This window comes from Dunckerocampus dactyliophorus, chromosome 10, assembly GCF_027744805.1.
Source record: "Dunckerocampus dactyliophorus isolate RoL2022-P2 chromosome 10, RoL_Ddac_1.1, whole genome shotgun sequence".
In the NCBI taxonomy this organism is placed as follows: Eukaryota; Metazoa; Chordata; class Actinopteri; order Syngnathiformes; family Syngnathidae; genus Dunckerocampus; species Dunckerocampus dactyliophorus.
Genome location: NC_072828.1, coordinates 27,879,191 through 27,895,750, shown reverse-complemented (window position 1 = coordinate 27,895,750; position 16,560 = coordinate 27,879,191). Strand labels below are relative to the sequence as shown.

At 37.9% G+C, this 16,560-nt stretch overlaps 1 protein-coding gene across 1 annotated transcript; it reads right to left on the bottom strand.

The window, feature by feature from the left end:
• Nucleotides 1-253: 253 nt before the first annotated feature.
• Nucleotides 254-14,708, bottom strand: LOC129188749 (5-hydroxytryptamine receptor 3A-like). The gene is made up of 9 exons (XM_054789705.1): nucleotides 13,637-14,708; nucleotides 9,767-9,927; nucleotides 9,643-9,687; nucleotides 8,281-8,387; nucleotides 7,238-7,407; nucleotides 5,948-6,111; nucleotides 4,290-4,500; nucleotides 1,227-1,436; nucleotides 254-1,119 (listed from the first exon to the last, which is right to left on the bottom strand). Exons 1-9 carry the CDS (start codon nucleotides 13,683-13,685, stop codon nucleotides 806-808), a joined length of 1,431 nt encoding a protein of 476 aa, XP_054645680.1. The 5' UTR covers nucleotides 13,686-14,708; the 3' UTR covers nucleotides 254-805.
• Between the last annotated feature and the right edge of the window lie 1,852 nt (nucleotides 14,709-16,560).

Below are 16,560 nucleotides of genomic sequence, written 5' to 3'. Positions count from 1 at the left end.
TTTCTGTTACAAATCTGTGAATACAATTTTTGAACAAGTTCTCATTTCAAAAACTTGTGTATGATTAAAAAGTGGTAACATTTTATTGGCCCACCCTGTGTGTGTGTGTGTGTATATATATATATGTATATATATATACATATATATACACGTGTGTGCATATATATGTGTATATGTATGTATATATATATACATGTATATTTTTATTTTATATACAAATTGTAAATTTTATCTATAATTTATAAGAAATACTTCTGTATATATAATTTTGTATAAAATATAATTTTTTGAATTTTTTTCCACATGTATTTAAAACAAATATATATATATATACATGTATATTTTTTTTCTATGCTATATTCCCCCCCCCAAAAAAAAATAGTTGTGTTTTTTTAGCCACAGAAACATCTGATTTACCCCAAGTCGGTAGTAATATATAAATATGTAATAATACAGGTAAAATGTACAGCATGCATGGACCACTGGAAAAAAGCCGACAGTTTTTACATGTTTGTCTTTATGCTTCACCGATAATGTTTTTTTTTTGTTAAATGTTGAGATTTCACACTTCGTTCAGCAGTCCTTGAACGCACCATAGCTGCTGTGAGATGCAAAAGTGAAACTTGCACACGACTTCTTCACCGTGACTCACGATTCCATCTGTTCATGGATCATCATACATCATCAATCACTAGAGGTGAGCACTTTTCATGCAGAACAGCAACGTGAAAGTTGTTGCCAGTGGCACCCAAGGCAATTTTCAGATGATAACGATGAAATCTCTACCCTTTTCTCAACAAGGATCTCACAAGTTGCCCCAGGTCCAGATACAAATGATGGTGAGGAAGCTGGCCAGGATGAAGACGATGTATATCGCAAAAAGCAGGCGGTCTACCACGATCCCGATCATGTACCACTCCTGGGACGTGTTGGCGCCTTTGAAGTGGTTGTCCACGTGCAGGCGGATGGCAGTCAGATTATTGCTCAGCTTTCTCAGCTCATCCACGAGGTGCTGCTGGGGGTCTGGAGCAGGTTTCTCTTCAATAGTACTGTCAGAGACGCCGTCATGTGACATCACTGGGCTGCTGCTGATGTTGTTGTTTGTACATATGTGGAGTTCTGGAAAAGTGGGGGATCATTGAAAGACAAGCCTTTTTAATGAAAGTTGAACCAACAACACCAGCCCCTTCAACCCACAAATGTTCCAATCTGAAATCTGTGTGTACCGTTATCATGCGATTGGAGAACCACTGTGACTCTGTTGCTTTCTTTCTGGGGCGGCAGATGAACCGCGATGGCGAGGTAACGCAGGACGAGGATGCTGAGCCAACGAGGCACCTCTCTGTACTGGGTGGAGGTGAACTGGATGTTGGTGATAAAGATGGTCTCCAACAGACTGGCCACCATTAGAGCCAGACTGAGGGCGAAAAAGACATCTGCACGCAGAGGATGAAACATGAAGAGTGTGTTTTACGTGCAAAGTGGAGGAATGAAATGTATTTTGCAGCGTATCAGTCGCATTAGTCAAAAAATGCGTAATGATCGAGCTACCATCATCAACCTTTTTACTTTTTTTTTTTTTTTTAGGAGTGTCATGGCACCGCTTTTAACAACCATCACAAGAGAAGAAGAAAAGCCAGGAGGAGGCAATGTTTACACCAACAAGGAGACATGCTAAAGCTGAAGTACGTCAGATTTTGTAAGTATATGGATACAATAAAAACATACTAGTTTAATAAATGTCAGAATGTTCTTGCTATTAATATCCCGATGTGTAGAAACATATTGAACAGATGCATTTTAACACCAAAACTTGTATTCACAAATGAATTAAAATTCAATGATTTACTATCACTGTTAAATTTTAACCAAATTAATCAGTTTTCAAATGAATTCTTCAGGATTAATCAGCATTGTGTGAAATTTGCCCATTTTGACTGTATTTAATGTACAGAAAGATAAATGACAGGACATAATACAGTATATATACACACATGTATGTATTAACAGTTCCGAATGAAGTGAAATGTAACTCAAGCTAAAAAATAGCACACACGTCTGAAAACGTATTTGCCTAACACTTAATAGTATTTCAATCACACTTTGCCCGTGTTATTATGAGCCAATATGAGTTACGATCAAAAACACCACGTAATTTACAATTAATTCACATGTTTAGAGTGCAGATGTATTTTCTGGGATTTCCAAGCATACTTAAATGCAGCAAATTGTACTTCCGGAGTAAGTTATGTTAGCTTAGTGATAATAATAGCCACTTACTGGTTTTCTTTGTCTTTCTGTTTGTTTAGACCACACATACGCGCTTAATAAAGACGTTGTTGTGATGTTCCGAGTGTCCTTGGATGCACCTCGCGGTTGTCGCGTGACAATGAGGAAGTGTAGTTTGGATGACGAGCAGACACGAGACGCGTTAATGAGCTGGAGGTGCACACAGTGGCGGTTCTGGTTTGAATGACACCCTGGGCGGATCGAAGCTGTGGCGCCACAAATGCCTACAAATTACTAAATAAGCACAAAATACTCAACACAACATAAATAGAAAGGAAAATTATTTTTTTGCAGCGCACAAATTCTTCAAGTACAACCCCTCCCAGCCCCCCTTCTCCTCACCTCAACACACCTTTTTTTTCACAAGCTGAAACTCTCCTTACATTGCATTTGACTTAAATCCACATTTAGACAATTAAAACTCTCACTCAAGAAAACAAATGAACAGCAGTGAGACAACCGAGTAAAGTTGTACTGTACATTCCAAAATGTGGTGACCATAAAGTTATGCTATCACCCAGTACCTTTATCTTTGGCCCGTTTCACCGATTCTTCTAAATTGTTCACCTGATGGCTTTGACTTTGTATTTTCCATTTTTTGCTGACACAAATTAACAGCACTTTTATCATCATCATCAAATAACATGTTTGAGACTCTAGGTGTCCGATATAATTCATATAATACAATATTAACACTTAAATGTGTTTTATTTTTTTTAGCAAAAACTGTTGTAATTTACGTTTTTTACCTTGTCATTAACCTGAGGGCTGAGGCCCAGCGGCACGCGCCACCTCGCTGCTGCTTTGGTTTGATCCACATCACGTGGTGGACGTTAGCTCACGTTTGACCAGCATGGGGGCGCGAGTATCTCGCCTGTAGAGGGCGCCCATCTGCCACACATACAGTATGTGCTGACTTGATGAGGATTTGATGAGCGCTGAGCATTAGTAAATAATTAGTAAATAGGATTTTTTTTTCTTTCCTCTGCTGCGGCGCCCCCTGGAGAATGCCGTCCTGGGCAATTGCCCATGTGGCCCATAGCTAGAACCGCCACTGGGTGCATATACAGTCATGGAAAAAATGATTAGACCACCGTTGTTTCTTCAGTTTCTTGTTCATTTTAATGTCTGCTACAACTAAAGGTACCTTTGTTTGGACAAATATAACGATGACAAAAAATAGCTCATAAGAGTTAATTTTTTTGGCAGGACGGTGCTAGAGCTATTCATGTAAGAACTTACGTGATTTTGGTTATTATCAGGAAAACCATGGAAGTTGCTAGATATCAGCTATTAAATTCAACTCTTATGAACTATATTTGTGCCTTTCGTTGTTCCAGACATTAAAATGGATCAATAAACTGAAGAAACAAGGGCGGTCTAATCAAACAAGGGTGGTCTAATCAGTATTTCCATGACTGTATGATGTTGGAGTTGAAGTGCTGTCGATGTGTTCAGATCAGAATAAACTTATGAAAGAGCATCAGCCTCTGTGGGGGGACGGCATTTACGCGTGTATTTACAGTAGTTAGTGGCTGACATAGCCGCTGCAAGCATATGACAATAAAACTCTTGAATCTTGAATCTTGACATACAGTATTTAGTCTTAATTAAACAACACTGCCGTCTAAAATCCCACATTCCTCAATCCGCACAGGTGTAGATAATCATATACATATAATTATGGTTGCACATTACTTACAGATAGTCTCCAAGGCAGAAGCTTATTAGAAAGTATCAAGAACCGTCCGCTATGCTCTATCATTCAATTCACAAGTTCAACGCAATGAATTATTGCGGCCACTCGGTGTCGCCAAAACCACCCACCACCCCACTTTAACCACAAGGAAGCACTTGTTAAATTATATGGTCGCAGGACCAGCCAAAATATGAAAAAAGGTATGACTTATGCTCCATAAAATATGGTACAAACGCTGAGTCAGGATAAGCCCAGGGGCAAAAAATGAGGTTATTTCTTACAGGAGGGGGGAGTCACTCACTAATGAGCGGCGTGGTCTCCCCGGTGACAGGCAGCAGGTCGTTCATGATGAGCAGGAAGACGGTGTACCCCAGGATAAGGGTCATCTTGAAGGAGGAGCGGTCCACGCTCTGGGGAGGCAGCAGGAAGCTGAAGAGATCCACTGTGATGAGGAAGCAGCTGGGGATGATCAGGTTGACCACGTACAGCATGGGCTGACGTTTTAGGACAATCTTGGGACGAGACAAAGGGATTAACTCAGGTGAGACCAATGGGCAGTTCTCCCTTGAAATGAGACGCAAAAGGTGCTGTGTTGCAAGGAAATCACATTGCCCCTTCATGCCCCGTATAAATGGCTGAAATACTGTGATGGCGAACGGTAGAGATACACGAGCCGTGGATGAGCTGTTCCAAAGAGTCCTCGTGTCCAATAACTCATTGACTTACTCACCCCACTACCGCTAGCTAGCTACATTACAGAAGGAAACACAACTCTTACTCTGTTACTCACTCTGAAATAATATTGCAAGTAAAGTGGAACTCTTAAAGTGCTAAATTTCTGGTCAAACAGAAGAAATCTTAAGACAAAACACGCCAAAACATGAGTATAGAGTGTAGACTACGACTGAAGGGTATTTTAGTGTGTATGCATGTCCTAATCCTAAATACACACCATACCACGTAGTTCAAACTTGGTAGATACAGTCGTCCATCGCTACATCGCGGTTCCAACATTGCTCCCTCACGCTATGACGGTTTTTCAAAAATTAATAAATGATCGCTGTTTTGTGGTCGAATACAGCCATCAGTCCGAAAAAATTGCATATTTAAACAAATTGTACGTATTCTTGGCCTAAATTAAGCATTTTCAAGCATAAAAATGGCTAAATGGACAAAATTACAAATATAAGGCACTCAGAAGACGTGATAGGAAGTGTAAAACTGTATCTGTGACTTGGGTATGCCTTTAAGAAGCGGGGCCAGGGAAGTGACGCGTGTGACGTCACCTAGCTAGACTTGACTGTAGCTGAGTGCAGAGAGTGACCGACAGCAGCTGCTGTGTGAATGTTCACTGCATGTGTTCTCTGCTTGTGCATCGTTTGAAGCCCTCTTCTTCGTCGTGTTTGCAGCTATTTCCGCCATCGACGAAGTGGGCATTGAACCAAGGAATGAAAATAAAAACATTTGAACGATCCCTGGAGAATTGTGATGTTAGTCCCAGTTACCATCGATGTTTGAGACTCGATGTCCAACCCTAACTAATTGTGAGTCTCTCCTTAACCACAAACAGGGGCAGCATTCTACACTTGTCACTAGGCGTCAGTAGCGTTACACTGATGAGACAATAGCCATCTCAGGAAGTACCTGTCCATGCTAACACAGTCTATTTTATTTATGTCTAAGATGACTTATCTTCTACAGTATTATTACGTCTACTATATTGGGTAATACAAGTGTAAAGGTGACTATAGGGGTGTTATTTCATGTCTACAGGACTCTAATAATGGTAAAAACAGTATTTACAAGGTCAAAAACATGTTTTTTATGCTATAACTAAGAACATATTAAATTTATTAATATTGAACCCTACTTTGCAAAAATTCACTTATCGGAGTCAAGTCTGGAACCAATTAACCGCTATAAACGAGGGACGACTGTTCTTGCTAGGTAGGTACTCACATGGTATTTCATCTCAGAGGAGCTTCTTCCCCTTCTTAATTTGTCGACATACGGTGCTGCTTTGATGTCCATGAGCTCCCACTCCCCGTTGGTTCGGATGAGATCTTTGGAAGCCTGCAGGGTCTCTTCGGCTGTGGAACCCTGAATCAGTCTTATGTCCAGATCTTTCAACGACAATCGGAAAACTCCAATGTCAAAAACCGCAATATTTGGTGCAGCAGCTTGAGCAAAATCAGACCGACTGAGCTTTCGTCAGTTGTGTTGAAAGAAACCATGAACATTTCATTACTCATTACCAATGTCAACAAATGACTATACTTCAAAAGTGCTTTATTATTTCTCATCTTTTTTTCAAGTACAGTGGTGTGAAAAAGTGTTTGCTTTTTTATTTTCTCTCATGTTTATCACACTTAAATGTTTCAGGTCATCAAACAAATGTAAATATCAGTCACTGACAACACAGCTGAACACAAATTGCAGTTTTTAAATGAGACGTTTTATTATTTAGGGAGAAAAAAATCCAAAGCTACATGGCCCTGTGTGAAAAGGTGATTGCCCCCTAAACCTCATAACTGGTTGGGCCACCCTTAGCAGCCCGAGTCTTAATGTTCTTTTTGTTCAGCAATGGTTTGGGTCTTGGAACTCGTTTTCTCCCAGTGTCTTTCTTATGGTGGAGTCATGAACACTGACCTTAACTAAGGCAAGTGAGGCCTGCAGTGCTGCTTTGGATGTTGTTGTGCGGTCTTTTTTGACCTCTTGGACGTGTCGTCACTGTGCTCTTAGGGTCATTTTGGTTGGCCGGCCACTCCTGGGAAGTTTCAACACTGTTCCATGTTTTGGCCATTTGTAGATAATGACTCTCACTGTGGTTTGCTGGAGTCCCAAAGCTGTAGAAATCGCTTTATAACCGTTATAACCACTGAAGGATCTCGATTCATCTCAGTTAAGTTATGTTTTAACGTGGGGTTGGGGGCAATCACTTTTTCACACAGGGCCGTGTAGGTTTGGATTTTTTTTTCTCCCTCAATAACAAAAAGTTTCATTTAAAAACTGCATTTTCTGTTCAGTTGTATTGTCATTGACTAATATTTAAATTTGTTTGATGATCTGAAACATGCAAAAAAAAAAGAAATCAGGAAAGGGGCAAACACTTTTTCACACTCCTGTAAATGTTTATGTCTTGTTAGTTTCGGTTTCGATTATGTCGACAATCACCCTCAGACCGGCTGACTGACATAAACTGACATAAACGTGTTCCACTGTGTTGAAGGTGTGAGCGGTTGGTCTTACCAAAGTGCAGATATGATTGAAATGTCAGAGAGCAGTTTTGGACATCGAAGGGGAAAGTGTAGATGAGCATTCGGCAGGAACTGACCACTCTGATGGGCTTGTTGTCAAAAACGTCCCCAGTGTTGTGTAAGGAGACATACGTGGTTTGGGGCGATTCATCCTCACCCATTCTAGAAGAAACAGGAGAAATAGTGACTGAAAGGGATTAGAAGGGGGTTTGTGTTGATTTAACGCACAGCATCTTTAAGGGTCACTCACATAATTTATCAACTTTGCTTAAATATGTCATATATTGTTTGTAATTATGTTTGTTTTTTGAAAGCGAACGGTAAATTAGCGAAAATTACATTTATAGTTCATGGCGGCAACCATGAGGAACTGGTTGTCACAGCAAAGTGCCATTTCTGGAAGTGACCTCAGCGAAGTAACACCTCTCAGCTACACAAACATAGCGGTGTACGAGACGGAGGATGTTTGCAGTCATTATAGCGAAGATTTGAGCGATGTGTCAATAGTTTTGGAGGAGTAAAGAATGGAGAAACATTTGGAGATGAAGTGGCCCACTTGCAGAACATGGACTTAAGCCTTATGACATGGAGATGAAGACTGGTCGCATTCAAAACACGTGTAATGCTTTAAAGGTGTTCCTTCATAGCAGTCATCAGTGAAATGATCACCGTGAAGAATAAAATAAAAAAGAGATGGGGGGGTCCATTTGTCTCTCGTTCTCTGCACTTGCTTCGTCCATTTCTGTCTTAAACGTTCCTCTTTTGTAAAAGAAAACAAACTTACGGTATCACTTGGATACTATGAACATCCAGCAGCAACACTCCCTTTTGCATAACTGCTATTTTGATGAAAAATATACCGAAATAAATCGACAAGCTTTGTTTACTTGGCTTTAGCTGAGAGGTGTTACTTCGCTTATGTCACTTCCGGAAATGACGCTTTGCTGCGATAACGAGTTTGTCATGGCTGACGTCATGAACTATTAATGTCATTTTTGCGAATTTACCATTCACTTTCAAAAATTTTAAACATACAACTCTGCAATGTGGATTTCTGGCAGCCAAAGCTGTTCCCGAGGAACGGAAACTCTGTTCGTTCCACACTCCGCCTCATTCCAGTGCAGCCCTTCTATTCTCCACGTCTGCAACAGTCACAAGCATATTCATTATGTTCATGCAAAGCAGCATTTTTTTTTAATTGTATTACTGAAATCCCTCGCCATTTTCACACATTGAATTTTGCAGCTTCGCTCTATCACGCTTTTACAAAAATATATTAATGAATAAATCATGCTGTTTTGTGGTTGAATAAAGACTTAAGCATCTTCAAGCATAAAAATGGCTAAATTAACAAAAATCTAAATATAAGGTATTCAGAAGATGCATTCAAAGAAGTGATATGTAGTATTCTACACTGGTCACTAGGTGTCAGTAATGTCATATTGATGAGAAAATTGCCGCCAGCAGGAAGTGCCGTCTAAAAACAAGAACAACAAGGACCTCTCCTAATGCTTACATGTGTGAGTCTGTATTATGTCTTATTGATGTCTTATCTACTATATTGGGTAATATGAGTGTAAAGGTGACTTTAGGGGTGCTATTCCATGTCTAGAAGGCTCTAATAATGTTAAAAAGTGCTAAATGGTCTTTAAAGCGCTCACATCGCTTTGACACTGCTAGCACATTAACCTACCGATGACGCAGCATCAGGAGCAACGGGGGGTTCAGTATCTTGCCCAAGGACACTTCGACACGATCACGGGAGCACGGAGGATTGTCATGTCGGGAGACGAGCACTCTACCACCTGAGCCATGCCGCCCCAAAACGTGTATTTAGAAGGTCATAAGCGGGTTTCCTGTTCCATTCATAAATAAGGAATCCTACTTTCGCGGAAATTCACTTCTCACGGTCGCGTCGGGAACCAATTAACCGCGATAAACGAGGGATTGCTGTGTATCCTTTTTTTTTTGTTGACTAACAAAAAGCATATCTTTGTCAAAAATATGTATTTTTGATTTGCCATAATTCATCTTTTTTTTTTAGATTTCAGTCCAAGTGACACAGTAATGCTTAAAAAAACAGCGTTGTCTCCTACAATCACGTCACGTCACTCACGAATAATGACTCTCAGGAAATCAGTTGCTTTTGTGTGCCCAAATAATAGACAATCTACTGATTATTCTTTATTTTTCAGTGTCTGGTGCTACTCTAAGAACATGTGCACATGGATATTTTGGTGTTATATTTTAGGTCTTGTGTCATCTCAGGGAAGCGTGTCCACCAACGAGCTGTTGAGCCACCAGCCAGGCGAACGGCCCGTTGACCAGCCACTGTGACCCCTCCCAGCATGACTAAACTCTTCATGGTGTGGTATGTCGTGATGCATGAACACTTACCAGGGACTGTGATATGAAAGATGTCATAGTCTGGACTTTTTCATCCTGTATGTGAGACATTTTGACCTTAAATGGAGTCTCAGTAGAGTTTTGATTTGCAAATGGGTGATCGTCGGAGACTCACCACTCCAAAAATGGCCATCACCACAATACTGATGTTTATGTTGATTGGATCTGAAAACCTGTCCACTGGGGGCACCAGTTTTTTAGGGAATAAATCCGCCTCGAGTGATGCAAACAGGGATTCTGGGCGTCGGCTGCTGCACTTCAACGGTGCTACAAAACCTGAAGGTAGGAAGAAGAAATGATCTACAGCAGTGTCCAAACTTTTCCCACCGAGGGTGGCAGACAGTGTTCGCTCGCTTCATCGCGGTTCACGACACATTTTTTTTATACAACTTTTTTTGTCTTCATATCATGACTTTATTCTTTTCATATTTTGACTTTTTTCTCGTAAAATGACACCCTTTTTTCTTGTAGGATTTTTCTCATAAAAACTTTATTCTCATAAAATTCCAACTTTATTCTTGTAAAGTGATGCCTTTATTCTCATAAAATGATGACTTATTCTCTTGTAAGATTACAACTCGTTTCTCTTAATTTTATGACTTTATTTTCTCATTATTTCGACTTTATTCTTGTAAAATCACTGTTTTTTTCCATTGTTGCTGTTTTTTTTTCAATTACTTATTTATTACTTTATTATTATTATTTTTATCATTATTAGAGTACTACAGTATTCCAACTCTTTGTCCTAATATTATGACTTTTTCCTCATAAAATTTCAACTTTACTTGTGTAAAATTGTCTTTATTCTCGTAAAATTATGACTTTTTTTATCTCATAAGATTACAACTTTTTTCTCTGAATATCATGACTTTATTCTTTTAACATTTTGACTTTATTTCTTGTAAAATTACTGTTCTTTTTCTCATTGTTGCTGTTTTTTTTTATTTTACAACTATTTCAACGTTATCATACATTTTCCCCTCATAATACAATGACTTTATTCACATAATATTACTTCTTTCCACCAAATCTTCCAAAAATGACAACCTTACCTGTTTCTCTTAATATTCTGACTTTAAAATAGAACATCTTTTTTTATTAAATATTTTAACTTTGTGCTTCTAACATGACCTTTTCTTCTCGTAATATTCCGACTTAAACTTTTTTTCTCATAAGATTACAATTTTATTCTAATATTTCAACTTTATTCTTGTGAAATTACTATTCTTTTTTCACATAAAAAAACATTCTTAATTTCTTAATTGCATTTTAAAAATGTGCCGAGGGCCAAAAAAAACCCAACAAAAAAAACAGCTGTAGGCTGCAAATGGCCCCCAGGCCACACTTTGCCCACCCCGTGTGCTCGAGTGTATTCTGTGTTAAGATAACTTGTGAATCACGGACACTCCACATTTTTATTTGTCTGCAGTGCTCCCATTTATTTATTTATTTAGGTCCTGTCTTGCGATGATAGGATAAAGACCTTATTATAAGAAAAGGTTTAAAACTTTCCCATAAAAACAAGATGACAATCTAAGGGGGTAAAAAGGATATTGTTATCAGGAGAAGATGGATATTCCTCGGGCAACAGCGAGTTCTGCAAACTACAACCACAATATAGTCCATAAGAAATTCTTACATGAGGATTATTAACTTTATCAGTGTTGGATGTTTGACACAAGTCTTGCATTGAATGATTCGATTGTGAAAATGTGCCCCACATCCGAAAGGGCTTGGATTGAACACTTTAAGCTCTGCTTCTTCCTGCTCCTTTCCAGTCATGTTGAGGTGGGCAAATATAAACGTCTTGCTTCAAGCTTCTTCACTGTACCGCACCATAATATTGGAAATAATCATTTATCTTGTGCAAATGAAACACTAACAAACTTAAAGGAGGTCAAATGACCTCGAGAGTTTCCGTTTCTGCCGGCTAAATTAAAAAATAAGAATTTTATTGGCCCTTGACACATTCTAAAAGTGTCTTTTAAAAAAACAGATAAAATGGAAAATTCAGCAGTGACTTTACAAGAATAAAGTCAAACATTAAAACAAAGTCCCACATATCGGTATCGTATCGGTATCGGTTGATATCAGAATCGGAAATTGAGAGTTGAACAACATCGGCACATCAGTTATCGGCAAAAACGCCAATATCGGACATCCCTAAAAATAACAGCAGAAATAAAAAAACAGAATAAACTCGTAATACTATGGGGAAGAATGATGTCATTTTAGTGGCACAGAGACGAAATATTACAGAAAAAAGTTGTAATATTATGAGACACAAACAAAGCAAAATAAATATATAATATAATATAATAATATAATATAATATAAATAAATTAGAATAGGAAAATTAAGTGAGAATATTATGGGAGTAAAGTCATAACATTACGAGACAAAAATGTACCGAGATTATTTAAGAAGAAAGTTGAAATAGTTGCTTGAACAGCAGCAAAAACGGGGAAAAAGAAGCAAAGCCAGAGGTTCATGCAAATTTTTTTTTCTTTTTTCCCCCCTTTTTTTTTCCTTTTTTTGCCCTATTTTTTCTCTTTTTTTCCTTTTCTCTTTTTTATGCTAATAATAGACTTTTTCACCTATATCATAAAGCTGGGATGCACTTTAAAAAAAAGGTATACAGTATCTAGAGCATATAGAGCAGGGGTCTCAGACTCGCGGCCCATGGGCCATTTGTGGCCTGCCGGATCATATTTTGCGGCCCGCGACTAGACATGGAGGAGTAGTGTAAATGCTATAAAAAATATTTCTTTTTGATATGATTCTACTTTATAGCATTGATCTACTTGACAGACATGAGATGTTGTGTTTTCTGAATGAGTTTAAAATAGCTTTACTGTTTTTCAGACACCGAAACTAAAATCCTGTTTACACTTATGTTGCTAAAACATCCTCATTCTTTTTGTGCCATTGCTGCTTAAATATGCTGCAAAAATTCCACTCCTTTTCTAACGCTTGTCTTCATTAGGGTCACGAGTAAGCCGGAGCCTATCCCAGCTGAATGCAGCAAAATACAAACTATGAAATGGATTTATTGTTTTGTTTCATCCTATCACTGTATCAAGATATTATCATTATCGGGAGCCGTGCATCGCGTATCATACCGTATTGTAGGGTACGCTGAGATTCCCAGCCCTATTCCCAATACTTCATGCGGCCCAGCCACAACCAGACCCTATCTCCAGCGGCCCCCACGTAAATTGAGTTTGAGACCCCTGATATAGAGTATATCACTTCTTAGCATATCTACAGTACATGTGTCGGTTTACAAAATCGCAAAGCGGCGAAGTTGCATCCTTTCATTTTTCACTATTTGGCTCTCTGTGGAAAAAGTTTGGACACCCCTGCCATAGAGAGATTTAAAAAAAGTAGTTTTATTTCTTTATTTTTCCATGGCAAATTTGACTGAAATCCCGTACAATTTCCCCCGCCCAAAATTCAATTGGACTCAATTTTGGTATAGGCTCACAGATATCGGCAATAAAATAAATAGGAGGCAGGCTGCTACAGTGTATTAAAAGCTCGATTAAATGTTTTTAAAAATGCCAAAAACACAGAAAGCTGTACACAGGGTGGTAAAAATCCTAAAATAACCGCCTTTTAGTTCTGTTTACCGTAACTTAAGTCGTTTATTCGTTGTGTAATTCGGCGTATGCGTTACATGTGCACCCCCCCACTGTAATTCCATTTATTTGCCAATTATTATTCTTATATGCTATTTTAATGATTGATGTTTATTTTATTATTTCCCATTTCACATGACGTTTAAACTTTCTAAGCTTGCAGCGGTTTGCACTCAACCGACTAAGCCATTTAGTAACTTGGGACATTTTTCAAATTAAAAAAAAGTGTAAAATACATCATGAAAAAATACAAATGAAAATATGATATGAAAACAAACAATAAAATAAGATAATGAAAAAAATGAAATAAGAATATAAGAAAAAAAAGTTGCATAAAATCTTACCCTGAGGCAGCATCAAGAGCCAAAGTGCCTTTGCCAGCGTTATTTCCATCCCCAGTTATCCCTTCTTCAATTGGGTACGTGGCATTCTCCGTCGGAGGCTTTTAATGACTCGTGCATCGTCTCATTTATATGCATAGCCCGCACTTGAAGTGTGCAAACAAGCTGGGATAATACGTGTCAAACCCCCCACCTGCTCACCACAGTTTGTTTAGCAAATGCATTTACATGCATGTAAAGAGAGATGGTTACCACCGTACCATCCATCCATCTTCTATGCCGCCTATCCCAGCTGACTTACACCCTGGACTGGTAAGTGTAAGCATTCCTCAAGGTCGGTACGTCTGTTAGTGTATTTTATTCACGCTTGAACGATGCTGGTGCCAGCCACTCATGCACAGATGTATGCACAGATGGTAAATCAAATATTCAATGAACAATATTTACACCGACTACGTGCAAGTGGGTGCCTGGATGTTTATCAAGTTAAGCAAACATGACTTTCATATTCGTGTTGAACTAACCAAATACATTCCCGTGAAGACGGGTCATTTTTGTATAAATCAACAATATTAGCCTGACGTGAGATGAAATTTATATTTTTCTCGCTCACTAAAAAAACCCCCCAAAAAACCCTTAAAAGCACACGCGCTCAATCCTCCCTCACATGCCGCTGCTACACCGTCCTTCATTTTTAGCAATGATTTTTAAACATCTGGCGCTTATTAATTAAATGTCACTTTATTGTCATACAGTGCACCTTCATGTTTCCGGCGCAGCGGCGTGGCAGATGTGAGGATGTGAAGCCAGAAGCGAGTCCAACTGTCGAGCCAAAATGGGCAAAGAAAAGTGTAAGTTTAGCTTCACAGCCCTAGCAGATGCCTCTCTCGACAAAGACCAAACTTGTTTGTGTCGCTGTGAGTCCAATTGTCACGACGTACGTCGCCGGGAAGAAGAGAGAAGTTACTGGTGCACTGCTGGTATTTTTTTAATTGTCCGTTATACAGAGGTACCGAGCGTCCCAACTAGCGAGTGTGTGTGTTTTTTTTAAGATACAAGCCGTCGCTGGGCGGATTTTTGCTTTGGACGGCTAGCTAAAATAGGGCTAGGAGCTACTAGTTGCAGGCAGGCATAGCGAGGACAGCTATTTTGGGGGCTTGTGTCAAATATCATTAGCTCTCGCGAGCGTTAGCATCGCGCTGGCTGGTCACCGGGAAAAACTTTCAACACACACGTAACGTACGTACATTGAAGCCATCTGATTTGTCTTATTTATGATGTATTGTGCAAAACAACATCAAATTAAAAGCACAGACCGCACAGTGGCCACGTGGTTAGCATGTTGGCCACACAGTCGGGAGATTGGGAAGATCTGGGTTCCAGCATTTGGGACCAAATATGAGGAGAAAGAAAACCCGACAAATACGGCAAAGTAGTCTTACCTGTGCATCCTGGGAGAAGATGCAATGCAAAGTCAAATGGTGCGTTCAAGGACCGTGGAACAAGTCACCGATGTCATAAAACATGCAAAAATTGTGGGATATCGGAATATATATAATTTTTTGGAATAAAAGAATGGCCCATATTTCCAAACTTTGTATCCCTTTACAAAAAATGATGTAGTTATTATAAAAATAATTTCATTTTTAATACATATATATTTTTAATCATTGCACCTGAATGATGTGCTCTTTCACACGTTTGAAAATACTGTAAGAATGACACTCAGATACAATTGGCTTCTTTATTTTGTAATGTAAGAGTAACGTCGACATCGACAAATGGAACCTTTGAATCATGTCGAATCGTAGCGTTTGTACGCCGTATCGAATCGTTGTGTTTTTAAAACATATCGTTTTTTACAGTATTAAGTGGAAAAAGTCCTAATGTGTGGGAGAAGGGAGGAATTTTAGAAGCTTAAAGTTGAAATATTAAAAAAAGATGTTATTTTTTAATATTTATTTATATATATATATATATATATTAAATATTTATTTATTTATAATATTTAACATGTTATAGTACATAATACTGTATATTATTCATTTTATATATTATTATATATATTTTATATATTATTTTATTATTGTTATTAAGTCACGCATTATGAGAAATAAGAGAAACAAACAAAAGTTGCAATTTTTGGAAAATTAAGTTGGGGAAAGGTTATGAAATTACAAGAATAAAGTCAAAATATTATGGGAGCTAATAATATAACCTAATATTATGAGGTGAAACATAACTTTAGAAGCATAAAGCTGAAATATATATTTTTAAATCATTATTTTTGATATTTTTATATCATGTTTTTAACATATTATTGAATTCTTATTTTAATACTATGAGAAATATTCTGAAAAACTAATAAAAGTTGCAATTTGGGAAAATTAAGTTGGGAAAAAGCTATAATATTACGAGAATAAAGTCCAAATATTATAGGAGCTAATAATATAACCCAATATTATGAGTGGAAAAATAATTTTAGAAGCATAAAGCTGAAATATTTAAAAAATATATTATTTTTGATATTTTTATATTGTTACGTCATAATATGATGAGAAACAAATAACAAAAGTTGCCAGTTTTGGAAAATTAGTTTGGAAAAATGTTCTAATATTACAGGAATAGAGTCTAAATATTATGGAAGCTAATATCATAACCTAATATTGTGAGGGGGAAAATAATTTTAGAAGCACAAAGCTGAAATATATATATATATATAAAAATCATTATTTTTGATATTATGTTTTTCAAATATTATTTAATCCTTATTTGAATCGGTCATACTATGAGAACTGTTATGAGAAACAAATAAAAGTTGCAATTTGGGAAAATGAAGTTGGGAAAAAGTTGTAATATCACGAGAATAAAGTCAAATTATTACTGGACTCGAGCAAGATTAGTGGAACCACAACCAATAGGGGGCG

Excerpts from the sequence above, each read along its gene's own strand:
- LOC129188749 (XM_054789705.1), bottom strand. The coding sequence starts at position 13,685 with ATGGAAATAACGCTGGCAAAGGCACTTTGGCTCTTGATGCTGCCTCAG. Across the intron at positions 8,388-9,642 it reads CTTTCATATCACAGTCCCTG|ACGTGGAGAATAGAAGGGCT; the intron begins GTAAGTGTTCAT and ends TGACTGTTGCAG. Across the intron at positions 6,112-7,237 it reads TCAATCATATCTGCACTTTG|ATCTGGACATAAGACTGATT; the intron begins GTAAGACCAACC and ends TGTCGTTGAAAG.